This window comes from Crinia signifera, chromosome 8 (assembly GCF_055691185.1).
Source record: "Crinia signifera chromosome 8, ASM5569118v1, whole genome shotgun sequence".
In the NCBI taxonomy this organism is placed as follows: Eukaryota; Metazoa; Chordata; class Amphibia; order Anura; family Myobatrachidae; genus Crinia; species Crinia signifera.
The window spans coordinates 157,020,132-157,047,075 of record NC_139224.1 but is presented as its reverse complement, the minus strand read 5'-3'; the positions used below and the strand labels follow the sequence as shown (position 1 = coordinate 157,047,075).

Genomic DNA, 26,944 nt, shown 5'->3' with positions numbered 1-26,944 from the left:
ACCACACACACCGGCTATACCATAACCAATAACCGCACACCGGTACCCCCATTCTGTGACTCTTCCCTGATTTTGTTTTTCTGATTTCTTAAATTGGATTTTGGGGCTAATTCAGCTTAACACGCTGATTAGCAAAAAATTGGTATCTGCGTGAGCCCAGAAACTGTGGTTGCATTCAGAAAAATGTAACCACAGTCTAAGGGCCGGGGGAGGGGGGGGGAAAGCAACAATGCGAGATTGCATGATCATCAACACAGAATTGCGGGGGCGTGGTCTGGATAGCATAGAAGGCTTAGGGGGGTGGGCCACAGCGGTTGCCTGGGTCATATGCAGTGGCTGTGACCCAAACCATGCCGTACCACTGACTGCTTTCACCGCTAGGGTGCGCTGGCAGGGGCTACCCTTATTAGTAGAACATGTTGCTGTATAAGGAAATGTTCGCATATTACCATATTGCAATTGCATTGTGGGGAAGGACTCGGCATGCGGGTGGCCTTGCCCTGTGCTGTAGGGCATTCTACTGACAGCAGGTGTAGTTTCATGAATTGTCACAAACTACAACTGGTACTGAATTAGGTACTTTCTGAAATACAGCACTTACGAAAGCTGTTTCAACCATTTGAGATCTGTGGCACCCAGTGTTACCTCTATTACACAGCATGTAGTAATTGGATATTTCTGAGGGATAAGGCTGCAACTAATGATTCACTATAATTACAGTAAGGGCTATTTGACACGCTCCGGCTCCTGCTGTGCGGCGGAAATCCCGCACGGCCAAAAGCCGTGCCGCACACAGTATTTGTTAATGGACACAAGTGTGTCCATTCACATGGGATGGCCACGGCCCGGCCGCCCAGCTGCAGCCGGATCCCACCACTGGAAGGGGCGGCTGCCAGGCTGTGGCCATCCCCACCATTGTAAAGTGATGTGTGCGGCACGGCTTCCTGCCTGTGTGGGGATTCGTTGCCCGGCAGGAGCTGGAGCTTGTAAAATAGCCCTAAGGGATCATCTCAGATAAGGCTGCAAGTAATGGGTCACTGTAGTTACAGTTGAGCAGGAAGGGGGGGTAGGGGGCTGTATACTTGGCTCGGTTATTTGCCAATAAACTTGGTTAATGGTCTGATTAAATTCCAGCTTTGAAAATGCAGATAAGTGTAAATGGCATGCAGATATTCTTATTATCAGCCAGTGGATATTGAACAACTAGGTGGCATTTCCAACATATCTTTAGTATATTGCAAAATATAATGCAGAATGTTGCAGATGAAAAGAGAGAGTGGAACACTGTTCTCTCACACACTGCAGGAACGCTGTTCTCTCACACACTGCAGGAACGCTGTTCTCCCACACACTGCAGGAATGCTGTTCTCTCACACCGCAGGAACGCTGTTCTCTCACACACTGCAGGAACACTGTTCTCTCAAGACACTGCAGGAATGCTGTTCTCTCACACACTGCAGGAACGCTCTTCTCTCACACACTGCAGGAACACTGTTCTCTCACACACACTGCAGGAACACTGTTCTCTCACAAACTGCAGAAACGCTGTTCTCTCACACTGCAGGAACGCTGTTCTCTCACACACTGCAGGAACACTGTTCTCTCACACACTGCAGGAATGCTGTTCTCTCACACACTGCAGGAACGCTCTTCCCTCACACACTGCAGGAACGCTGTTCTCTCACACACTGCAGGAATGCTGTTCTCTCACACGCTGCAAGAACGCTGTTCTCTCACACTCTGCAAGAACGCTGTTCTCTCACACTGCAGGAACGCTCTTCTCTCACGCGCTGCAGGAACGATCTTCTCTCACACACTGCAGGAACGCTGTTCTCTCACACACTGCAGGATCGCTGTTCTCTCACACTGCAGGAACGCTGTTCTCTCACACACTGCAGGAATGCTGTTCTCTCACACGCTGCTGGAATGCTGTTCTCTCACACGCTGCAGGAATGCTGTTCTCTCACACGCTGCAGGAACGCTTTTCTCTCACACGCTGCAGGAACGCTGTTCTCTCACACGCAGCAGGAACGCTGTTCTCTCACACGCTGCAGGAACGCTGTTCTCTCACACGCTGCAGGAACGCTGTTCTCTCACACACTGTAGGAACGCTGTTCTCACACGCTGCAGGAACGCTGTTCTCTCACACACTGCAGGAATGCTAATCTCTCACACACTGCAGGAAAGCTCCTCTCTCATACACTGCAGGAACGCTGTTCTCTCACACGCTGCAGGAACGCTGTTCTCTCACACTATGCAAGAACGCTCTTCTCTCGCACACTGCAGGAACACTGTTCTCTCACACTGCAGTAACGCTGTTCTCTCACACACTGCAGGAATGCTCTTCTCTCACACACTGCAGGAACGCTGTTCTCTCACACACTGCAGGAACGCTGTTCTCTCACACACTGCAGGAACGCTGTTCTCACACACTGCAGGAACGCTGTTCTCTCATACACTGCAGGAACGCTGTTCTCTCACACGCTGCAGGAACGCTGTTCTCTCACACTCTGCAAGAACGCTGTTCTCTCACACACTGCAGGAATGCTCTTCTCTCACACGCTGCAGGAACGCTGTTCTCTCACACACACTGCAGGAACGCTGTTCTCTCACACACTGCAGGAACGCTGTTCTCACACACTGCAGGAACGCTGTTCTCTCACACACTGCAGGAACCCTGTTCTCTCACACTCTGCACGAACGCTCTTCTCTCACACACTGCAGGAACGCTGTTCTCTCACACTGCAGGAACGCTGTTCTCTCACACTGCAGGAACGCTGTTCTCTCACACACTAAAGGAACATGGATGTATATATAATGGTTGCAGGGTATGTGGTTGCACATGGTCCCCCCCATAAAATCCTACACCCACAAAGTATACTTACCTCTGAAGTCCAATACCAGCGCTGCAGAAACCACTGGGTAATACACAGTAGACTCATACACAGCGCCAGAGTCTACTCTACAATTGGGCCAGTGAGAGAGGGAGACCTAAAGATATGTTTCTAATGAATTACTCACTTCAGTCCAGAACTTGACGTAGGAAGTTGGGGCACAAAACATTTTGTACCAAGTGTCATGTTGGTTTACATCAGTGGTGTCAAACTCATGGCCCTTCAGCTGTTGTAGAACTACACGTCCCAGCATGCCCTGCCACAGATTTTATATAATGGACTGCTAAAACTGCGGCAGGGCATGCTGGGACGTGTAGTTCCACAACAGCTGGAGGGCCATGAGTATGACACCACTGGCCTACATTGATTAACCCATCCTGCATTCCATAAGTAAATCATTTGTGTAGCGTCAGCGATTGCTTTGTTCTTCCCTCTTGTAAATGCTCACTGCATAAAGAATAACTGACAATTACCAGCAATGTAGAGGATGGAATGTCTGGTCCCGCCATGTCTGCAGTCAGGTTACTTTCTGAGTGACAGCTGGGTAGATAGAGGATCTGTACCAGGTAGTGTCATTCCTCTGCTCGGAATTTATTATCTACAGGATGAAGCTAAGGTTCTACTCCCACGTGTAATAAGTAACACTCACCACAATAACACATACACACGGTGGGTGATTCTGGTTGACCCACAAAACGGCGAAATTTGCAGCTTTGCGGGTCCTCTAAATTATGCACACAGGAACGCCCCACCACCTTGCACGCTGATTTCCCTGCACACAAGCGAATGGACGTTTAGCTGGGGCAAAATTATTTGGTGTCTTTGATCTGTGGGTGCCTGCACGCGAAGAGGGTGCTCCCATAGGCGTGACCACGGCCCACCGCCTTACGCCCCCTACCTGCAGTGCTGTGAATATGCAATTCGCCTGCTGCAGGATAAATCTCATCAGATTGCCAGTCAGGCCAGTATTCTCACCATAGAACACTGGCCCTGACTGATCGCTCAGCACACATTGCTGACACAGTGCTAACACAGTGTACAGTAAGAAAAATATTTTGTGAGTAAAACATGTTTATCACCAAGATAAGCAGCAACAGAAAAGTAGCTTATCGCCAGATAATATTATCGAGAACCAAAGGGCTCCGCTGTACACAGGGGCCGATTCGCTCGTATGTCCTCATGAACGCCACAAAGCCAAGGTTGTCCCTTTAAAATGCGATAAGTAAATAAGCAATAAAATGCAATCAATCTTTGTACAGTTATACAGTATGTGAGCAGTCATGTGACTGATGTACATTAACCCTGCGCAGTATAAGGAGAGTAAAGGTGTCTGTATGTGTATGCATGTGAGTGTGAGTGTCTGCTCTGAATTTATTTATTGAACCCTTACCTGCTGCACCAAATAATTTCCTCTGGCTTCCACCTGCACTGACACACCCGCTAGTGTTCCAATGTAAAGGGCAACATCCTCTGGCTGATGGGATGCGGCCATTTGGTCTACAGCAGGCATGTCCAACGTTGGCCCTCCAGATGTTTTGAAACTACACATCCCAGCATGCTTTGCAATAGTTTTAGCATTCTCTAATAGCAAAACTGTGGCAAAGCATGCTGGGATGTGTAGTTTCACAACATCTGGAGGGCCAATATTGGACATGCCTGGTCTACAGCTTGATGGTCTACAGTCGTTAGGTTGACACCAACATGGGAAAAGGTCGACATGGGTCTAGGTCGACATAGGAAAAGATCTACATGGTTCTAGGTCGAAATAATATTAGTTCGGCAGGTCATTAGTTCGACAATGTCTAGGATTACAGTCATAAGGTTGACATGGGGTTTTTCACAGTTTTTTTATGCCGACATGTGCCGACAGGTGGTATTTCATACCCTACCATCCAATAGGGCATGGTGGGAGAATAAAATAGTGTGCCGAGTGCAGCGAGGCACCGTGCCCGACGCGCGAGCGATGCAAGGGGAAGCAGTGCACTTGAAACGGTGTCCATGTCGACTGTGTTGACATTCAGGTAAAAAAGTAAAAAAAACAATGTCGACCTTTTGACTGTCGACATAGACATTGTCGAACTAATGACCTGTCGAAGTAACGACCTGTCGAACTAATGACCTTTCGACCTAGAACCATGACGACCGTTTCCCATGTCGACCTATACCCATGTCGACCTTTTCCCATGTCGACCTAATGGTGTCAACCTAATGACTGTCGACCATCATGCTGTAGACCAAATGATCCCAACCCCCGGCTGACCCCATATGGTCAATATGCATTAACTGGACAGGGTTAGAAGCTCAACAGGTAAAAAGTAGACTGTGCTTAAGGTCCACTACTAATGGTAATAGTAACCTGTGGCAAGCTCCTTGGTAGCGCAGTGTGCCAACTTGTCCAAAGCGTGGCGAGCAAAGTGAGCCACAAGGGTACACATTTGCACCGATTGTCATTGGATTTGGTTAAGCATACAGAATGACACTTTTAAAAAAACAATTAAAAATTGTGTTGACTTTTGTTGCGTCCATTGTGACATCACTTTTTTTTGTGCTGGCTATTGGCACGGCCGACCATTTTACACTGTCGACTTTTTACCTGTTGACCCTTTGACCCTGTCTACCTAATGCATGTCAACCATATATGACTGCATACTTGCCTACCCTCCAGGAATGGCCTGTGTAGTGCATATCGTCCGCTGTAGTGAATGTCTTCTGGTGTAGTGCATCTCTTCTGGTGTAGTGCATGTCTTCTGGTGTAGTGCATGTCTTCTGGTGTAGTGCATCTCTTCTGGTGTAGTGCATGTCTTCTGGTGTAGTGCATCTCTTCTGGTGTAGTGCATGTCTTCTGGTGTAGTGCATCTCTTCTGGTGTAGTGCATGTCTTCTGGTGTAGTGCATGTCTTCTGGTGTAGTGCATCTCTTCTGGTGTAGTGCATGTCTTCTGGTGTAGTGCATGTCTTCTGGTGTAGTGCATCTCTTCTGGTGTAGTGCATGTCTTCTGACAGCTCCTGTACAATATATGATGACACATAATGATGTACCTATTAAGGGTGCGGGGTGTGCAGTGCACATGGGCTTCTCAGTTCAGAGGGACCCACACCGCATACTTGCCTACCCTCCCGGGTCCTGCAAATCGGGTCCCCCTCCCGGCCCCCCGGGAAGGTGGGCAAGTCTCCCGCTTTTTAACCATAGCTCCCGCTCCCCCTCTCCCTGCGGTCTAAAACTACGAATTTTGTGGGTCTGCGGGGAGGGGGCATGGATAAAATGACGCGATTCATGTCATTTCGCATCATTTTAGCCCCTCCCCCCATGCACGGACCCACAAATTGATGCCGCAGCCTGTCATGGTGGCGGGGCTTGGTGACATCAGCCGCGCCCCGCCCCCAAAATGAAGCCTCTTCCCGCCCCCCTTTCACTCCTCTCCGGGCTTTTCCTGGAGAGGAGTTTCAAAAAGTCGGTAAGTATGACACACCCTGTACCCATAGATGATAAATACCTGTCTGTCAGTGGCAGTGCTGCAGAAGTCACTGAGAAAATCACATGGATGTCATGTTCCCGGGAATATCAGCACATGAAGCCAGTGAGGGGGAAAGGGTACATACGGAGACTGCACATGGGCCCCTACCCCTTATACTGAAATCAGTGACACACATGATATGCAGCAGCGGCGGGAGAGATGAGGGAGAGATAGGTGGGCTGAGGCTCTCAACCATACGGCTCCAGGTCAGGTTTTCAGACCTGCACAGCCACAGGTGGAGAACTTGGATAATTGTTAAGCTTTCAGAAATTTGCTGTTCATTGCGCTGATGCCTGATAGGGGCCAGCTAGTAGGCCTAAGTATTGTAGTGCCAGGGACTTGGACTACCAATGGAGGCACTATGCACACATATTTTTTTGATTGTTTGTATGAAGCCTTGTTAGCTGTAAGGCAAAACGAGGGCAGCATAGGCCAGAGTGCAGTTAAGAGCCCGGGGATTTGGGGGTTAACTTCATATGCAATGCAGCACAGAGCAGTGTGATGATTCACAGGCAGGTTAGCATGTGGTGTAGCTGGGCCAATCAGCACCAAAAGGGGAGGCAGCTTAAGCGGGGTATTTAGGGTCCAGCTCTGGGGCAGGAACTTCCTCTTGGAATCTGGATCGCCACAGTGAAGCAGCAAGCGAAGCTAAGTACCTTTTTACCAGGCCCTGTATTCTCACGCGCAGCTTCACCATGTCCGGCCACCCCAAGAGACCCGCACCACCTCCCCGGTGGTTGGCAGACGCCTCCCGCCCGCTGGTCACAGTGCCAGCGCGCGGCGGCGGGAGGGGAGCTAGCAGGACGGCCGCGACCACGTCATCGCGGGTGCGCGCGCCGTCTCCTGCGGGCTCAGTCACAAGGGAACAGGTTTCCCCCGCGCTCAGAAGCTGCTCCCCGGCTCAGCAGTGCGCCCAGCCGCGAGCAGCGCGGCTGGGTACAGCACTTTGGCGTCATCTGCCGGAGTACTCCCGGCAGTGCAGGCTGAGGATGCTGTAAATGTCACCCCGCGCGCATCAGGCAGCGGGGTGAGTGCTAGTGAGGTTTCGCGCAGTGGGGGGGATGGGGGGTGCCTCCCAGGACCAGTACCCCGCTGGCTCAGGGGCAGGGTAGCCCGCTGCAGGTCATCACCGGGGGCCCCACGTGGAGCCCTCTGCCGGTGGCCACAGGGGGTCAGCGCGGCGCGGGTCAAGGGGCTCTGGCATCCCTGGCAAACATCATGGCACCAGTAAGGGGGTCGCTCCTCCCCTTAGGCTGGGACAGTGGCTGTGCGGGCGCTTTCGTCGGCGGCCGGGGGGATAGCGGTGCCGCCCCTTTTCAAGATTGGCAGGCCCCGCAGCAGCAATGGCATCAGGGCCAGCAGCCCTTCCATGCGGCCCCTCAGGGCTTCGCCGGGGCTCCGGCGGGTCAGGGGGGACCCCAAGGGTTTGGCCATGCCGGGTTCGGGGCGGGCCCGCAAGCCTATATGCACACCCCCTTGCAGCAGCAGCAGCAGTGGGCATTTCCCGCCCCAAATGCAGGAGGGTACCCGGGGTATCCCATGCCTAACCCACAGTATGGGCCCTACGTGGGGAGCCAGCCGGCCCCTTTCCCTTACTTCCCCCAAACAGCAGGGCCTGCTGGGGGGTTTCCCGGGGGGTATTTCGGGGGGGGGGGGCATGGCAGGGTGCTGGTGCACCCACTCCTCAGGTCCCGGGAGGGCAGCAGCAATCGTTTCAGGGGGGGGCTTAAACACACCCCAGCATGTACCCTCAGGCTCAACAGGTCAACCAGGTTTACGCGACTGGGGGCCCGGGGAGCCCTGGTACAATAGCAGGGGGGACGGGGAGGGTGACGGGTTCAGGATATGGTCCTAACGTTGCCCATTTATCTCCCGAGGTATCCACAGTCGGTGGGGCGAGTGTCGTTGAGGACGACACAGACCGGTCCAGGAGGGCGCCAGAATCTCGGCCGGCAACACCAGTGGCGGCTCCAGCCCCAGGCAGGGGGTCGGCACCCGCTGCCCCGAGGAAAGAGACCCGGGCTTCAACGTCCAGGCCAGAAGCATCAACTTCCGCAAGGCCGGTGGCCACGCTAGGGCCGGACCCCGTGGTTCAGGGCGAGGCTTCAGGAGACGGTGAGCATGATGATACTTCTGAGTGTGCATCCTCCTCCTCCAACTCGTCGACTAGCAGTGACGAGTCTGGGTCCCCCAAGCGCCCGCGCAAATTTGCAAAAATGGTTGCGCGTGCGGTGGCCAAGAAGGTGGGGGGCACTAAGCGCGCTAGGAAGGAGGCGGAGCTAGAAACAGTTCCCCCGGCAGGCGATATGGTCCATTGCACCAATACCGCCGTGTCGCGGGGCCTGCGTAAAGGGGTGAAAGACAAGATCAGGAAGGGGAAGTTTGTCGACTTTTTCACGCTGACGGTCGACATGAAAAAGGAGTTTGAGGCTGCCAAGAAGGCGGGGAGCAGTAGTGAGGCGGCTTTCAAGGGCTTCCACAATTGGCTTAAAGGTTTTCTGGTTTTCTCCTCCTGTTACTTAAACACACGGCCAGGTGAGCACGTGAACGTCTTGCGTTACCTGTTTCTGGTGAACGAGACGTTCATGGACTATAAGGGTCATGCATGGCGGAATTACGATGAGAAATTCCGCCTCGCCCACGCAGGGTCCAGCGTCATGCCGATGGGCTGTAAGCACGTGGAGATCTGGCTCGAAGTTATCGGTAAGGGTCAGCATAGCTCAGACACCTCAGGCAGGAAGCCATTTCCAGCGGCAAAACGATAGATGAGCGCATGCTGGGGAATTTAGTGGCCTGTTTAGGAAAGGTAGCCGATAGCGCCTTCGAGGCCGCGCTGTTAAAGGTTGCTTTTTCATTTGCTTTCTTTGGGGCATTCAGGATTGGCGAATTGGTAGCGGCTAGTAAAACTGCCCAGTCGGGTCTGCGGTCTGAGGACGTGGTTCTCCACGAAGACCATGTTATGTGTAGAATTCAAAGGTCCAAAACCGACCAATTGGGGAGGGGCAGTTGGGCCACGCTGCGAGCCAGTGTGGACCAAGCCATATGTCCCGTAGCTTTAGGCAGGGACTATGTGTCCCGCAGGCCGGTTTCAGCCATGCAGTTTTTGGTTCACGCAGATGGCGTGCCCCTCACCCGATTTCAGTTCGGGGCTGTATTTCGGCGGTGTTTAACCGAATTGGGCCTGCGGGCGCAAGACTACGGGACACACTCTTTTCGCATAGGGGCTGCAACAAGCGCAGTGGCGGCGGGGCTTCCACCTTCTGCCATACAGAGAGTAGGGAGGTGGAAGTCCTCGGCTTATAAAAAATATGTAAGATTAGATAAGGTAGATAAGTTGTAGTATGCGCCTGTTGCGCCAGCCCAAAAACGTCAGTTTACAATCGGTTCTGGAACGGGTAGCGTTCTGGAATCGACGGTGTGAAGTGAATTTTTTACTTTTTCCTTCGAGGTGGAACTAATTCAATTCGGCTGTCACCAAAGTTCACCGGAGGTTTTTTAAATTTTTCACCTTCACTTGGGCTGTATTTTGCATTCTGGTTGTGTTACAGTATAGTTTATATTGATGTTAACGTTAGGTTTCTTCTTTTTCAGCCCCCTCCCTTTCCTCACCACCTCGGGGGATAGTTTGGTTCGTGGGGCACTCCTATATTTTTTGGGCGGCCAGGCATCCCATGGCCGCCAAGGCTGCAGGCCTCCTGCGAGCCGACTCAGTGCAGTGGTTTGGGGTTAGGGGACTCCAGTGGGGCGGGCTTTACAACCTCCTGGTCACCAAGGCCCGCGGCTCGGGGCGCCCCGACACACTGATCATTCACCTAGGGGGCAACGACCTGGTTAAGAATACGGGGCTCTCCCTCATTTGCAGCATAACTGCGGACTTAGAGCGCATTGCGGCCCTTTGGCCAGGTTTGCTGATAGTGTGGTCCGACATTGTCCCCCGTTTTCACTGGCGGGGATGCAGGAATGCAGTTGCCATGGATAGGGCAAGGCGGAAGGTTAACCATGCTGTTTCCCGTAGGGTACACGCCATGGGGGGTAGAGCAGTACGGCACCCCACGATAGTCAGGGAGTCGGCCCATCTGTTCAGGTCAGACGGGGTTCACCTGTCTGACGCGGGCATTGAGGTTTTCCTGGGGGACATCTTTTCTCGTATAACTCAGCATTAGGCAGGAAGTAGGTCTAGTTTGAGGGGTGGCGGGCCTCGGTCCCGGGCGACCTTGTGTTATGTCTTGGGAACCTCGGTAGTGGCGAGAAGGCGCTCTCGACCAGCAGTCGGGTGAGGTGTCAGGTGGTCACCGTGCGGTATTACCCCCCCCTTGCCAGGACGGTGGGCGAGTCCCGAACTGAGCGGGGACGGTGGGCACTTCCTTGAGGTGTCCGCGCCCTACCTTAGAGGGGGCGGGGAGCCGTCACGGTGCAGGCTGTACCTTACGTAAGGGGTGTGTTTGTTAGATTGGAGCGATGCAGTCGCTGCCATTGGCATACACCTCTGACTGGTGCTGGTCTCAAGTGCTTTCTTGGCCATCCCTTTGATAGACAAACAAGGGTCATACCACCTAAATAAATAACTTGACCATTTTAAACTTACGCCATGGTTGTCTGAGTCTTATTTTTAGATAAGGTGTCCGTGTGAATTATTTCTTGGCAGTAATGTAAAGGTAACAACGCAAGGCAACCAACATAATCCTTTGGGCGCCTTAGGCAAAACGAGGGCAGCATAGGCCAGAGTGCAGTTAAGAGCCCGGGGATTTGGGGGTTAACTTCATATGCAATGCAGCACAGAGCAGTGTGATGATTCACAGGCAGGTTAGCATGTGGTGTAGCTGGGCCAATCAGCACCAAAAGGGGAGGCAGCTTAAGCGGGGTATTTAGGGTCCAGCTCTGGGGCAGGAACTTCCTCTTGGAATCCGGATCCCCACCCTCCCTTCCCTTCTTTTTCTTCTTCTCTCTGGTGCTCATTGCCTTCGGGCTGTCCAAACAATTCGGTAAATTAAATTTTTAGTCTAAAAATCGGCGAGAAGGCGCTCTCGACCAGCAGTCGGGTGAGGTTTCAGGTGGTCACCGTGCGGTATTACCCCCCCTTGCCAGGACGGTGGGCGAGTCCCGAACTGAGCGGGGACGGTGGGCACTTCCTTGAGGTGTCCGCGCCATACCTTAGAGGGGGCGGGGAGCCGTCACGGTGCAGGCTGTACCTTACGTAAGGGGTGTGTTTGTTAGATTGGAGCGATGCAGTCGCTGCCATTGACATACACCTCTGACTGGTGCTGGTCTCAAGTGCTTTCTTGGCCATCCCTTTGATAGACAAACAAGGGTCATACCACCTAAATAAATAACTTGACCATTTTAAACTTACGCCATGGTTGTCTGAGTCTTATTTTAAGATAAGGTGTCCGTGTGAATTATTTCTAGGCAGTAATGTAAAGGTAACAACGCAAGGCAACCAACATAATCCCTTGGGCGCCTTAGTAGGTTTGTGTCTTGTATGTCATTAAATACATGCCGCACAAATACTGTAAACTGCCTGCTGTGTCCTATCTGAACGGCGAACCTGTTACACTATGAATGTATGTAGATATCCTCCAAATCCCTGAGAAGGGACATAAAGAGCACTCACCAATATGTAAAAAAACTAATTTTGGTTTTATTTAAGTGAAAAAAAGTACAAAAAAAGCACATACCAAGTGATGCCATAAGCCCAGAAAAAAATCTCTCAACGTTGGAGATTTTCTCAGGGATTTGAAGGATATGTTTGGCGCACCTTGGTGTGACCTTGGGGCAGTTGCTATAATTGTGTGCGAGTGCAGGTACACCTACCTTTTTATGTATGTAGATAGATAGATAGAAAGAAAGGTGCATTGTGTTACAGTGGGTGCTAGATCATCACAGCAGCTCTGGGTATGGATGTAGCCTCAGCATGTACAGGGAGGGCGGATTACTCTGGTCAGGTTACTGACACACAAAACTCGCAGGTCAACATTCCTCCAGCAACCACTGGTGATATCACCCACACCCAGCGCAGGGAGTGGGAAGAGAGTGATGAAATGTACACTGGTTACTAGAGGGAAAGGTTACACTGCAGTTGTACATTATACCAGTCTCTCCTTATCTCCTTCGCTCTCCAATGTATTACCATTTCCTGAATGAATAAATAAAACAATACATTTAATGCCGGCCGCGCACTGCCATATTTGCAGCGATCTCCAGCACTTCATCCAGAACTTCATCATGTGAGGTCACAAAACCGGTGCTGGTAATGAGCGATAACATTAAACTTGTTAGTAATAATCCTCCACTTGCAGCCGCTCAGGGCGTATTCCTGGTTAGATTATATTAACTCTTTCATCTCAAGATCACTCACTTTATAGCACAGGTTCTCAAACTCGGCCCTTAGAACCCCACACAGTGCATGCAGTGGCGTAACTATATATTCTGCGCCCCCCCGCCAAATTTTTTCGGCGCCCCCCCCCCCCCCCCCGGCGCGCCACCCCCCCCCGGCGCGACTGCGAAACCCCCCCCTTCATACCCATACCTGTCGCGCTGCTGCCCGGCCGCATCTGCGTCACTGTCCCGTCACTCACTCCCGGCACCGGCTCCTGCTGATAATGAAAAGTGACTCTTAGAAAATGGCTGCCAAAACTGTCTGCAATACGGGGGCAGCCATTTTCTAAGTGTCACTTTTCATTATCAGCAGGAGCCGGCGCCGGGAGCGAGTGACGGGCAGTGACCGCAGATGCGGCCGGGCAGCAGCGTAGCGGGTAACTATAGCACCGCAGCCCCCCAGGCGCCCATAGTTACTCTGCGCCTCCCCGCCATGGCGGGGGCTGCGGTAGCTTAGTTACGCCAGTGAGTGCATGTTTTGCAGGTCTCCTCACAGAATCACAAGTGAAATAATTAGATCCACATGTGGGTCTTTTAAAACTGTACCTGCTGGGTGACCTGGAAAACTTGTACTGTGTGGGGTCATGAGGACCGAGTTTGAGAACCACTGCTTTAGAGGGAACTTATAAAATGATCCACCCTACCCGATAAGATCCCGATTAGTAAGATCATGTTTCTAGGCTGTGCACCGACTTTACCTTTATCATATATTATTATTATGCAGCATTACAGGCGCCAATAAACAGGTGATTCTTATTTGGATAATTTCCCCTTTTTGTAAATACGACTATGTGTATGCAAATCCCTGCTTAAATGTCATCAAATACAGTTACCTGGCATACCTCTCAAATTTGAGGGGCTGGAAGAGGGACGCTGGCACGAGTGGCAAAAATGGGGGGCGTGGCCTAGCTAAAAGGGGGCGTAGCCTATACTCGCGATGCTCCCACGATGCCAAGCCCCATATTCGATGCATGCGCACAGTATCTATTCACGGGTGACAGGGGGGGACTTCCAAATACCGGGACATTCCTGCGATAAACGGGACAGTTGGGAGGTATGACATGGTATGAGAAGACCAAAGCCAAAGGAAGGCGTCGTAGGCAAAGCATGGTCAGCAGGCACTGATGCACATGCCACCAAAATTGTGCAGGCATCAGGTCCTTATATCTCTTGTGGCATGTAATTCAGGGTTGCCGACCCTCCCGTAATTCCCGGGAGTCTCCCGAAAATCGTGTCCCCCTCCCAGCCCCACAGAAGGGTGGGCAACCCTCCCGGAATCTGGGGGACCACCCTGAGCCCCCCGAATCGTGGCATGTAAATGCCGCAATCTGCGGGTATCAGAGGAGGGGGCGGAGCTAAAATGGCACAATCGTGTCATTTTAGCCCCGCCCCCTCCATGGAGATCAGCCATTTCTCCTATTTCAGTGGATCAGTGGTTAAATGTGTCCTGTGTATTTTTTTTAAATATCCTTTAAATGTTATGAAAAATGAATACAATTATATTTTTATAATTATGTCGGCTCACTCCATTCATTTATCCCTACCTGCTGTACAAATGTCAGACCTATCTCCTGCACCTAGCCTGGTTGAAGTGACAAAAGTGGCTGGTGATAATGCAGCAGACAATCAGCCCCTAACTGTCAAGTTAAAGATTTGGCGGGATTCTCTAAAGCAGAAATGCGGTAAAAACCCTGTTATCTGGGTTTTTACCGCATTTCTATATGCTCTGTCCCCCCCCTCCGCAGTGGCAGCGATGCGGAGGGAATTGCCAGTAGAAGCTGGCGATTACCTGCAGAAGCCTATGGGCTTCTTACCGCAGCGCTGTGTGAGGGATCCGTCACGGATCCCTCCCAGCATGTCCGGAGGGATCCAGTGCTGGAGCCGCATCGCAAGAGCTGTCCCTTGTTTTAATGATCGCATATGTTAGAGCATATCAGATCATTAAGAATACGGTGGCCGGCAAAGGGGGGCGATACAGGGCAGTGGATGTTAGAACATCCTGCCCAGTAAATGTATCTAACTATAAATCCCTATTGAGTGTTGCTTAGCAGACATGGGCCATGGCCTCAAAAGGTTAATGATTATCTCCTTGCTGAGTAAACAGATGCAGCGATTTAGCAATCTGCCCCCCTCCATGTCACCCCTTCCTTTAGCTTTAACTCTTCCCTCCCCACAGAGAAGGGACAGAATTCTAGGTTCCTGTTTAACCTGCAGACAGGGGGCGCCTCCGAGCGAAGCTTTCAGTCACCATCACCAGGGACAGGGAGGAATGAGAGGGTTTGGCTGAGGGAGGTGTGTGGATGGGAGAGAGAGGAAGAGACCAAGCCCAGGACAGGAGGAGGGAGGGAGGAGGCTGCTGCTGCAGATACCAGGGAGAGTGGAGGAACTGGGGCAGGACGGGATCTGTGCTAAACCCATAGCTGGACATAATCCCTGCACCTGTAGGACAAGGTAGGAGAAAGTGACATTATCATTAGCATGTACACAGGCTGCACTGGGGCACTTACCCACTGATCCAGTGCTGCGCCCAGCACTTCACCTCCTGGGACATATACAGGAGGGCAGCAGGGTAGTTACTCTCTTTGATCTCTATCATTGTAACCTTACAGCCTTCATGTCGCAATCACAAAGCAGAAGACACTTGTGACATGTCTTGTGTCATAGTTACTGTCACAATGGAAATAACTATTGCTGGGCTGAGCCCCTTCTGCATAGTAACTGCCGGGCATCAGTAACAAGTGTCACAGAGGAAATCCTGCTTATACACAGATGGGTGCATGCTTTCAAGCAGGGATATGTACATACAAAGCGGATCAGGAAACTTGTTCTGTCATCACAGGACTTTCCCTGATAACTGACAAGGGTGGGAGTCGGAGATTATAGTGAGGGGATTCACTATGCTGTCACTATCAGTCCTGGTGAAAGTGCATAGTAACCCCTAGCAACCAGCCAGGGTTATCTGTGTCACTATCTGGGAGATACACCTTGCAAACAAACGTCTGTTGCTACTGAGACTGCACCTTGTTAGTAATTATATATGTACCTCTGTCCCATATATAGATATATATATATATATATATATACACACAGACACACATTTATTATTAAGTGTACATTATATAAAATGTGTCTGTTGTCTGTATTGGATCTAGTTAGTAGAGCAGCCTCTTACTACAGGACATCGGTTAAGGCCGCCATCCACTAGGGTGAGACATCGCATGCGGACCTTTTACATACGATGTATCGTATGCAATCCCAGCACGGGCTACGGGTTGCGACAAATATTCATGGCAGCCCATAGGATCTGTAATGCAAGGCGCACGGGAACTTTCCATGAGATCCGTCGCAGCAATGCGTCCAAATCACATAAAAAGCGGCCATATCGCACTAGCGGATGGGGCCTGTACAGTCGGTTACACTGTAGGGCATTGAATTCTGGCTCCCTCACCTCTAAATGACTCTGCGGACTCTTCTTAATAATAGTAAAGGCATTTATGGAATCTGACATCCGTCTCTGTATCACATGGAATGTCTGCTAATAACACAAGTTTATCAGTGGGAAAAGAAACCATCGATAAATTATCTGAGTCAGTTTCTTAATGCGCCACTAGATACATTCTGCGGTGTAAGCCCAGAGAAAAAGGAATAAACGGAATTCAGCATGGATAATAATCAGAGAAATGGCGAATCGAGTGATTAACGAAGGACTGCGCTTGCGTGAGGGGAATTAGTGACTGAAATCGGTATGCATCATAATGTAGCCGCAGTTTGATTGACAGTAAGCCGGCATTTGTGGGTGGGAGTGTGTTTGAAAAAAACACAGGCGTGCCCCAGCATTTTTAAAGAAGGTCTAAGATGTCAGCACTGACCACTTTCACCCAGTCTCACTGCAGATTAGTGGCAGCCTCAGAACTACGCACATTTGCACAGACGGCAAAGTCTCTTCCATGTTCCGAGAATTGCGAATAGATTTGCAAATAGATTGCAATTAGCAATCCATTCACAATTCATTCGCAATTCGCAATAGCGATCGAGGCTGAATTAGGCCTAATATATTGAACACACAGGGCCAGGTACAGTCCTGTGCTCAGTGATAGAATGGGATAGATGTATGAAGCAGTGATATGGGAGAAGTGAGTCAGAGGAGAAGTGGCCCATGGCAGCCAATCAGCTGCTCTGTATAATTATATATGAAATATAGATGTTACTTCAGTGCTGATTGGTTGCCATGGGCCACTTCTCCTCCCTTATCACTGCTTCATACATCTACCCCAAATACCTCCAATATCTGCTGTGGCCCCTCCATCTCTGACTACACCCATAGCCCCCATAGGTTTCCATGGAGACTGAGAAGCTGGCATATTTACCAAGCCGCATTACAGACCTTGGGTGCCAATCAGATAATGCCATCTCCAGATTTTGTTACCCTATAGTAGCCATAAAAATGCTGATTGTGATTATTATGTCCCTTAGTCATTTACACCCATTTTGCTCTCTGCTCTGCACCTGGTTAGATTTACAATCATTTCAAAGTTATACATTAAGACAATATAGGCCACACCCCTGTCCAAACCAGGCCCCTCCCATATCTGCCTAGCACACACCCATATAGTGCAAGGTCATACCTCCTATCCGACATTATCCCACTCCCTTCCAGACCCCACCCAGAGAAAAAATCTGGGGTGTGGTATAATAGGTTGACATTGAAAAGTTCGACAGTGTCTAGGTCAACTTGATTCCCAAATGGTCGGCATGCACAATGTCGACATGGGGAAAAGGTTGACACAAGCAAAATGTTGACATGGAAAGTCGTCACATCAAGAGATCAACAACCATAAAAAACGACGTAACCACATGTCAGCCATATGTTGTGTTGACCACTGTTATGTCGACCATCTGAACCTGTCAACTTTTTGGACATTGTCGACCATATGGTGTAAACTTGTTGACTGAGACCGAGAGCTATATACCTACCTCTGATCCCCTATAGCCTAATCACTATATGATCAAAGCATTATTTGTTGAATATGTTTTAACAAAGTTATTTCACATGAATAATATAGTTGTGTAATAAATACGAAGTCTGTTGTGAGATGATCAATATGATGACAGCTTCCGTATATATACAGGTAATATAACCTCTGTGGTGCCACATTATCAGGAATGGCCCAGGAGACAAGAGTTGTGTATCGCGTCTCTATGGAGATTGCTTTGTGTTTACTAGTGAGCAGCATATTATTCTACCCAATCAGGCAGGACAGCAATCCCTGTAATCCCAACGTGTGCTTATACAGAATATTACACCACTCCTGAATGACTTATATGGGGAGAGGAAACGGCCCAGCAGCAGAGGGTTAATAACACAGATGATGCCACCGCTCCTCTCTTAGCAACACTTTTATTTATCTATAGTGTAAACCCAGCTGGGGAGGCTCAGCCCTATAGTGCGTCCTGTGTACTGGAAGGGGGACGCTGTTCCGTAGCTGGGGGCTGCTGGACTGGGAAGATGCTGGGAAACCAATACAAGTTGTAAATGGGAACGCAGGATAGCACAAATGGGGTTCCCCTATTACATACACGTGAACATGGAATTCTTTTATCAGTAAAGCAACAACACGTAAAGAGAGTACAGCTAATGTAAAACATGGTTAAACCATGAAATAACATATTAGTCATTGTAAAATGGTCTTGGATATTTGCCGGTATATAGGGTACAGATAATGTGAGTGGAACAATAAAGCTGATCTTTCCTTTCTTTAACAGTCAAAATGGTTTCCACAGTGAGGAAGCTACAAGTGATTCTGACCTGTCTCCGGCATTTATAGATCTCTCCTTCCTCTGCAGTGGTCTAATCATGTCTGGTGAGTGCACATATCACACGCAATGTAAGAGTGAGATACTGTATAGTGATAAGTCATGTCTGGTGAGTGCACATATCACACGCAATGTGACAGTGAGATATAGTGATAAGTCATGTCTGGTGAGTGCACATATCACACGCAATGTGACAGTGAGATATAGTGATAAGTCATGTCTGGTGAGTGCACATATCACACGCAATGTGACAGTGAGATATAGTGATAAGTCATGTCTGGTGAGTGCACATATCACACGCAATGTGACAGTGAGATATAGTGATAAGTCATGTCTGGTGAGTGCACATATCACACGCAATGTGACAGTGAGATATAGTGATAAGTCATGTCTGGTGAGTGCACATATCACACGCAATGTAACAGTGAGATATAGAGATGTCATGTGTGGTGAGTGCACATATCATACGTAATCTAACAGTGAGATATAGTGATGTCATGTCTGGTGAGTGCACATATCACACGCAATCTAACAGTGAGATATAGAGATGTCATGTCTGGTGAGTGCACATATCACAGGTAATGTAACAGTGAGATATAGGGATGTCATGTCTGGTGAGTGCACATATCACACGCAATGTAACAGTGAGATATAGAGATGTCATGTCTGGTGAGTGCACATATCATACGTAATGTAACAGTGAGATATAGTGATGTCATTTCTGGTGAGTGCACATATCATACGTAATGTAACAGTGAGATATAGTGATGTCATGTCTGGTGAGTGCACATATCATACGTAATGTAACAGTGAGATATAGTGATGTCATGTCTGGTGAGTGCACATATCACACGTAATGTAACAGTGAGATATAGGGATGTCATGTCTGGTGAGTGTACATATCACATGCAATGTAACAGTGAGATATAGTGATGTCATGTCTGGTGAGTGCACATATCACACGTAATGTAACAGTGAGATATAGGGATGTCATGTCTGGTGAGTGCACATATCACACGCAATGTAACAGTGAGATATAGTGATGTCATGTCTGTTGAGTGCACATATCACACGTAATGTAACAGTGAGATATAGGGATGTCATGTCTGGTGAGTGCACATATCACACGCAATGTAACAGTGAGATATAGTGATGTCATATCTGGTGAGTGCACATATCATACGTAATGTAACAGTGAGATATAGTGATGTCATGTCTGGTGAGTGCACATATCACACGTAATGTAACAGTGAGATATAGTGATGTCATGTCTGGTGAGTGCACATATCACAGGTAATGTAACAGTGAGATATAGGGATGTCATGTCTGGTGAGTGCACATATCATACGTAATGTAACAGTGAGATATAGTGATGTCATTTCTGGTGAGTGCACATATCATACGTAATGTAACAGTGAGATATAGTGATGTCATTTCTGGTGAGTGCACATATCACACGCAATGTAACAGTGAGATATAGTGATGTCATGTCTGGTGAGTGCACATATCACACGTAATGTAACAGTGAGATATAGGGATGTCATGTCTGGTGAGTGCACATATCACACGCAATGTAACAGTGAGATATAGTAATGTCATATCTGGTGAGTGCACATATCATACGTAATGTAACAGTGAGATATAGTGATGTCATGTCTGGTGAGTGCACATATCACAGGTAATGTAACAGTGAGATATAGGGATGTCATGTCTGGTGAGTGCACATATCATACGTAATGTAACAGTGAGATATAGTGATGTCATGTCTGTTGAGTGCACATATCACACGTAATGTAACAGTGAGATATAGGGATGTCATGTCTGGTGAGTGCACATATCACACGCAATGTAACAGTGAGATATAGTAATGTCATATCTGGTGAGTGCACATATCATACGTAATGTAACAGTGAGATATAGTGATGTCATGTCTGGTGAGTGCACATATCACACGTAATGTAACAGTGAGATATAGTGATGTCATGTCTGGTGAGTGCACATATCATACGTAATGTAACAGTGAGATATAGTGATGTCATGTCTGGTGAGTGCACATATCATACGTAATGTAACAGTGAGATATAGTGATGTCATGTCTGGTGAGTGCACATATCATACGTAATGTAACAGTGAGATATAGTGATGTCATGTCTGGTGAGTGCACATATCACAGGTAATGTAACAGTGAGATATAGGGATGTCATGTCTGGTGAGTGCACATATCATACGTAATGTAACAGTGAGATATAGTGATGTCATGTCTGGTGAGTGCACATATCATACGTAATGTAACAGTGAGATATAGTGATGTCATGTCTGGTGAGTGCACATATCATACGTAATGTAACAGTGAGATATAGTGATGTCATGTCTGGTGAGTGCACATATCACACGCAATGTAACAGTGAGATATAGTGATGTCATGTCTGGTGAGTGCACATATCATACGTAATGTAACAGTGAGATATAGTGATGTCATGTCTGGTGAGTGCACATATCATACGTAATGTAACAGTGAGATATAGTGATGTCATGTCTGGTGAGTGCACATATCATACGTAATGTAACAGTGAGATATAGTGATGTCATGTCTGGTGAGTGCACATATCACACGCAATGTAACAGTGAGATATAGTGATGTCATGTCTGGTGAGTGCACATATCATACGTAATGTAACAGTGAGATATAGTGATGTCATGTCTGGTGAGTGCACATATCACAGGTAATGTAACAGTGAGATATAGGGATGTCATGTCTGGTGAGTGCACATATCATACGTAATCTAACAGTGAGATATAGTGATGTCATGTCTGGTGAGTGCACATATCATACGTAATGTAACAGTGAGATATAGTGATGTCATGTCTGGTGAGTGCACATATTACACGTAATGTAACAGTGAGATATAGGGATGTCATGTCTGGTGAGTGCACATATCACACGCAATGTAACAGTGAGATATAGTGATGTCATGTCTGGTGAGTGCACATATCACACGCAATGTAACAGTGAGATATAGTGATGTCATGTCTGGTGAGTGCACATATCATACGTAATGTAACAGTGAGATATAGTGATGTCATGTCTGGTGAGTGCACATATCATACGTAATGTAACAGTGAGATATAGGGATGTCATGTCTGGTGAGTGCACATATCATACGTAATGTAACAGTGAGATATAGTGATGTCATGTCTGGTGAGTGCACATATTACACGTAATGTAACAGTGAGATATAGGGATGTCATGTCTGGTGAGTGTACATATCACATGCAATGTAACAGTGAGATATAGTGATGTCATGTCTGGTGAGTGCACATATCACACGCAATGTAACAGTGAGATATAGTGATGTCATGTCTGGTGAGTGCACATATCACACGCAATGTGACAGTGATGCAATAACTCCCAGTAATGCAGTCAGTGTACCTTGGCTCCCGATGCTCAGCACCATTAATTATTGTCACATTGGCAGATAGGTGAAGCTGCAGCACTACCCCACTCCCATGCACAAAACCTTTAGCCAACCACTGGGGGCACTAGCTAGAGCTGGGCCCAGCGGTACTGACCCCCCTGAGCTCCCTCTTAATCCGGCCCTGGTCTGGTGAGTGCACAAATCACATACCATGTGAGATATAATGATAAATGTCTGATGTATATATATCACAGATACAATGTAACAATGAGATATAAATAACTATTACTTCCTGTCTGTAGTTATAGAACTCAGAATGGGGGAGGATACTCACATAAGACCCGTTCATGGCAGACTTGCGTTCAATGTCTTAACAGCATTGTAGGCCCGGGATGCAGTGTAAATCCCGGCGGTCGGGATCCCGGCGTTCAGAATCCCGACGCTAGAATCCCGATCAATGTCTTAACAGCATTGTAGGCCCGGATGCAGTGTAAATCCCGGCGGTCGGGATCCCGGCGTTCAGAATCCCGACGCTAGAATCCCGATCGCCGAAATCCCGACACTTTCTCCCTCCGGGGGTGTCCACGACACCCCCGGAGGGAGAATAAATTAGTGTGCCGAGCGTAGCGAGGCACCGGGCCCGCTGCGTGGCGAGTGCAGCGAGCCCGCAAGGGGGGCGATCCACGTCCCCCCCTTGTCGGGATTTCGGCGATCGGGATTCCAGCGTCGGGATTTAATACTGAATCCGTAGGCCCAGCCCAGGGCAAAGTAATGAACCAGAGCCCCTACACACCCATTCATGGGGACCAATTAAATAAAAAGGTTATAACATGCCCCTTCTGCAGTTCTGCACCATGTCTCCACGTGCTTGCATTTAATAGCTGTCAGCACTCAGATTGGTGGATAGCTCCAGCTATCCACCAATCAGCATGCTGACAGACATTTACTGTCTGACTGTGTGACCACTACCCGCTCTTGCTCAAAGGCCATTAGTATTGTGGCTGGCCAGTGCGCCTATATGATAAGATGGCTCTGGTCTGGGGTTTCTTTAGTCAGATAAGTGCGGCTATATGCTATACCAACAGCACGTCCGGACTCACAGATGGGACACAGAGCATAGCTCCACCCCTGACACCCGTAAAAAGCCCTACCCTCAGGTTCTGATTGGCCAACAGGCCATTCAGTCAAATAAAATGGATGGCCATCGATAGTTAAAAAACCATCAATGTTCATACAACACATAGTATGCTCCCATTGATGGCACTATCACCATCGATGGCTATAGCATTAATCCCTAACACACACACATTGCAGCCTGCAGCCTGTCCATTGATGAGTGCAGCTTTAGCCATCACCCTTGGTGTCCGGGCTGCCGGGCGGTACAGATCTTCCTTCCTTCTGAGAGAGTTCCCTGTGATGCTTGTGCATTGGCTGGCAAAGAGCCAGATCATCAGTCAGCACTTCCTCAGGTGGTAATAATGCCACAGTGACCTGATGCGCAAGCACTTAGAACACAAGAGGCAGGAAGTGGCTGGGTAGCTCTGAGCCGGTGCAGAGGAAGAAGACGAAGCTGTCTCCGTGACTGAAAAAGTGTTTTGGTCCATTGTGTGTGTGTGTGTGTTTATATGTGTGTGTGTGTGTGTGGCATGCTGGGTGTTGGTCATTGGGTCGACAGGATTTAGATCAGTGGTTCCCAACCTGGGGTACTCTGCAGACCAGTTGGGGGTACTTGAAAATAATATTGGTAATGGCGGAAGATGAAAAAGCATTTTGATGGCAGAAGACCCATTGCCATGGAGACGAACCACGTTGTATCACCTATGGTTATGTCTTAAGCGTCATCAGCGTCTCCTTGTGCTTTTGCCTGACCAGCAATCCAATGGGAGCTACCCGTGCTGCCCTCAGACATTAGCAATCATCTGCCCTGCGCTGACACAGGTGGAGGAAGCAGCGGCATTAATCCTACAGGTGTCAGTGGGAACCCTGGAGACAATACACAACCAGCCGGCAGACACAGAAGGGCACGATTCCTGGCCGTATACTACTCCTCCGCTACTCCTTAATATAAGGATACATAGGTGCAGATTTATCATTTTGCTGGTGGGTGCTCAAGCCAAAACTATAGGGGAGTGGCTTCATGGGGAAGGGGCGTGGCCACAAAATAATACCAATTTATATTACGCAGCACAGTTGTCTCCAATATTCAAATGACGACAGCAGAGTTCCCCTTTTTACACATTGCAGCAGCAGAGTACACATTACAGCACAATGTAACGATACACACCATGAAATTGATTGAAAGTAATCAATACATTTCTAGTACATTTTTAAGTTACCATCGATGTGGACTACGGTTGTACATAGTAACCCTGAAGCGTAGTAACCACGAAGTACGGGAGAGAAAAAAGGTTGAGAACCGCTGATTTAGATCAACACTCATTTGGTTGACCACTATTTCTTGACATTCCACTTTTTTTATGTCTATTTAAGTCAACATGGACTTATATATAAGTGTACCACATCCCCTCGCATGGCTCGTTTCTCCCGCCATGCTTCTGGCACAATATTTTATTCTCCCACTGGGATGGGAAAGTAGGAACGAGTCGCTTTAAAAAAAAAAATTGAAACACTTATGTCATTACACCGACGTCGGAACCCCGACTGCCCGGACTCCGACAGGTGCTCGAGCACAACGATTCTCCTTGCTCGCTGGCTCACCACCTATTTTATTCTCCCTTTATGGGGATCGCGTGTAAGTCGGGATCCCGACTGTCGGGCATGTAACAGTTGGGATTCCAACATTGGTGTAATGACCGTCGGGATGACATCCGGCACCCGGTATTGTGGTGGCAAGGAGACGGAATGGTGTCTACATGCCTTCTATAGTAATACTGTATGTGGTTTATATAACAAATCCTGTTGAATACTATACACATATTACATATATCATGTTTTATTGCAGATCCTCACCAACGGGAACATGTGTTACTGTGGCTGCTTGTATTTGGGGTGCTGACGGAGAGCATTGACCAGGACCTCTGTAACTGCACCATTCTGGAACAGGAGTCCGACTGGTCGCTTCTAATGTCTGATCACTGCTGCGTGAATGTCAGTCTCTCTGTAGACAGGTTGGATTGGAATATCTTCACCGCATTGTCCAGTCTGAAGGTGTTGGACCTCTCCAACGCTGGGATATTAGAAATAACTGACGGTGAAAGGGGAAAAAAACAAACCCAAATTGAGCACCTTTATATGGATCACAATCACCTGAAGGAGCTGCCCGATGGCTTCTTAAGCAATGCGCCCAATTTGATGGTTCTGCATCTTGAGTTCAACCAGCTTCACCACCTACCTGCTAATTTCTTACGGGACTCAGACCAGATCCAGGAGATACACTTGGACTATAACAGCTTGAATTCTTTTCCTGTTAATATCCTTAAACCTTCCCTGTCTATATTTGGCTTCCAGAACAATAGCTTGGAATGCACATGTGCCCTCTATGACCATCTTGAGCCCATGTTCCATGCCAATGACTCTAAGATGTTATTGGATGAAGTCATTTGTACTTCTCCCAAAAAGGTCAATGGACTGAAACTCATGGAGGTTGAGAGAGGTAGTATATGTAGGTCGCACAGTTTGACTGTGGCATTAATTTGCATCCCATTGGTGGTTCTGGTCATCCTATTGTGTTGGTACATCTGCTGCCGCAGACAGAAGGGTGGTTATTCTAACACAAGGCGAGAGTGCAATCTGGCTACTGTGGATCGCAATGGAGCTGGGAGTTTAGGGCACTATCATCACTATGAACCAAGGCAGAACTTCAAAAAGGATCGCAGGGAACCAGATGTTAATCAATTCAAAGACCCAATTTTGCTGAGACCATCTGCTGCCCTTCTGGGGAGCAGTCGAGACCTCTATGAAGAGGTGGAGATCAAACTGGGAACATCTGTAGACTCATTGGTGGAGGGTGATGGCCAACTGAGTCGAGAGGGGCCGGGGCTGATGTTGGCTGTAGAGGAGGAGGAGGAGGAGGAGGAAGAAGAAGAGATGGAGTTGAAATCAGATGAAGTGGAAACAGTGAGTGTAACAGAGGTCATGAAGGACTCAACAGACAGAGAAAAGCATTACCTGAACCAAGCAACAGACTACTATAGCTTGGTCCCTGGCATTGAGTTGGAAGACTCAGACCATTGTGAGTATGAAAGTGTGGACCTCTCTTGAGATACCGTTGGGTCCTGATGGTTTAAAACTTGAGTAGACAACATGTCATGGTGACGCAGGAAGACCATAAGACTCATGGATGTGTCCTACAAAACTTCCAGAATTCCTGCCTGTCACGACATGTTGAGACGTTACTATTTGCTGACACAAAACAGACTACCTTTTAATACTGCAAATATTCATGCTTTATAAAAAATATTTATTTTTTATTACATTTGTAAGAACTTCCAGGAGTTATAACTGGTTTACTACTGATTTGTATCATGGTATGACTTGTGTGTAGTATATTAAATGTCTATATGAAGTCCATTCACTGTAGGATGCGGCCAGACCTCAGAGATAGGTCACTGCTGTACAATGTTACCCTGCTGCCTTCAGCAATCAGTCTGCTATATATATATATATATATATATATATATATATATAAACTCCACCTAAAACAAACAGAGGGGGCGCTTCATGGTGTAATAACGTTTTAATAAAACGTGGAAATCACTTTAAAAACTTTTCTCCCACGGAGAAGATAAAGCCCGTACCGAAGTAATCATCCGGTGTGGGCTGAATACCACAAGATATGTAAAACAATCCACTGGTTCAATACTGCATGCCCAGAATTGTAAACGTGTCACTCACGGTACCACTCGGCAAGACGTCGGCGCCTCAGCGTCTCAGCAGCGGGGCTTCCAAACAGCGTGAACACAGCGGACTCAC

General features: G+C 48.4%; 1 protein-coding gene across 1 annotated transcript; it reads left to right on the top strand.

Annotated features, from left to right (window-relative positions):
• The first annotated feature begins 15,128 nt into the window (after positions 1 to 15,128).
• LOC146027170 (uncharacterized) lies at positions 15,129 to 26,542 on the top strand. The gene is made up of 3 exons (XM_083158128.1): positions 15,129 to 15,233; positions 18,546 to 18,643; positions 24,975 to 26,542. The coding sequence occupies exons 2-3, from the start codon at positions 18,637 to 18,639 to the stop codon at positions 26,231 to 26,233; spliced, it is 1,266 nt and encodes a 421-aa protein (XP_083014254.1). The 5' UTR covers positions 15,129 to 15,233; positions 18,546 to 18,636; the 3' UTR covers positions 26,234 to 26,542.
• The last annotated feature ends 402 nt before the right edge of the window (positions 26,543 to 26,944 follow it).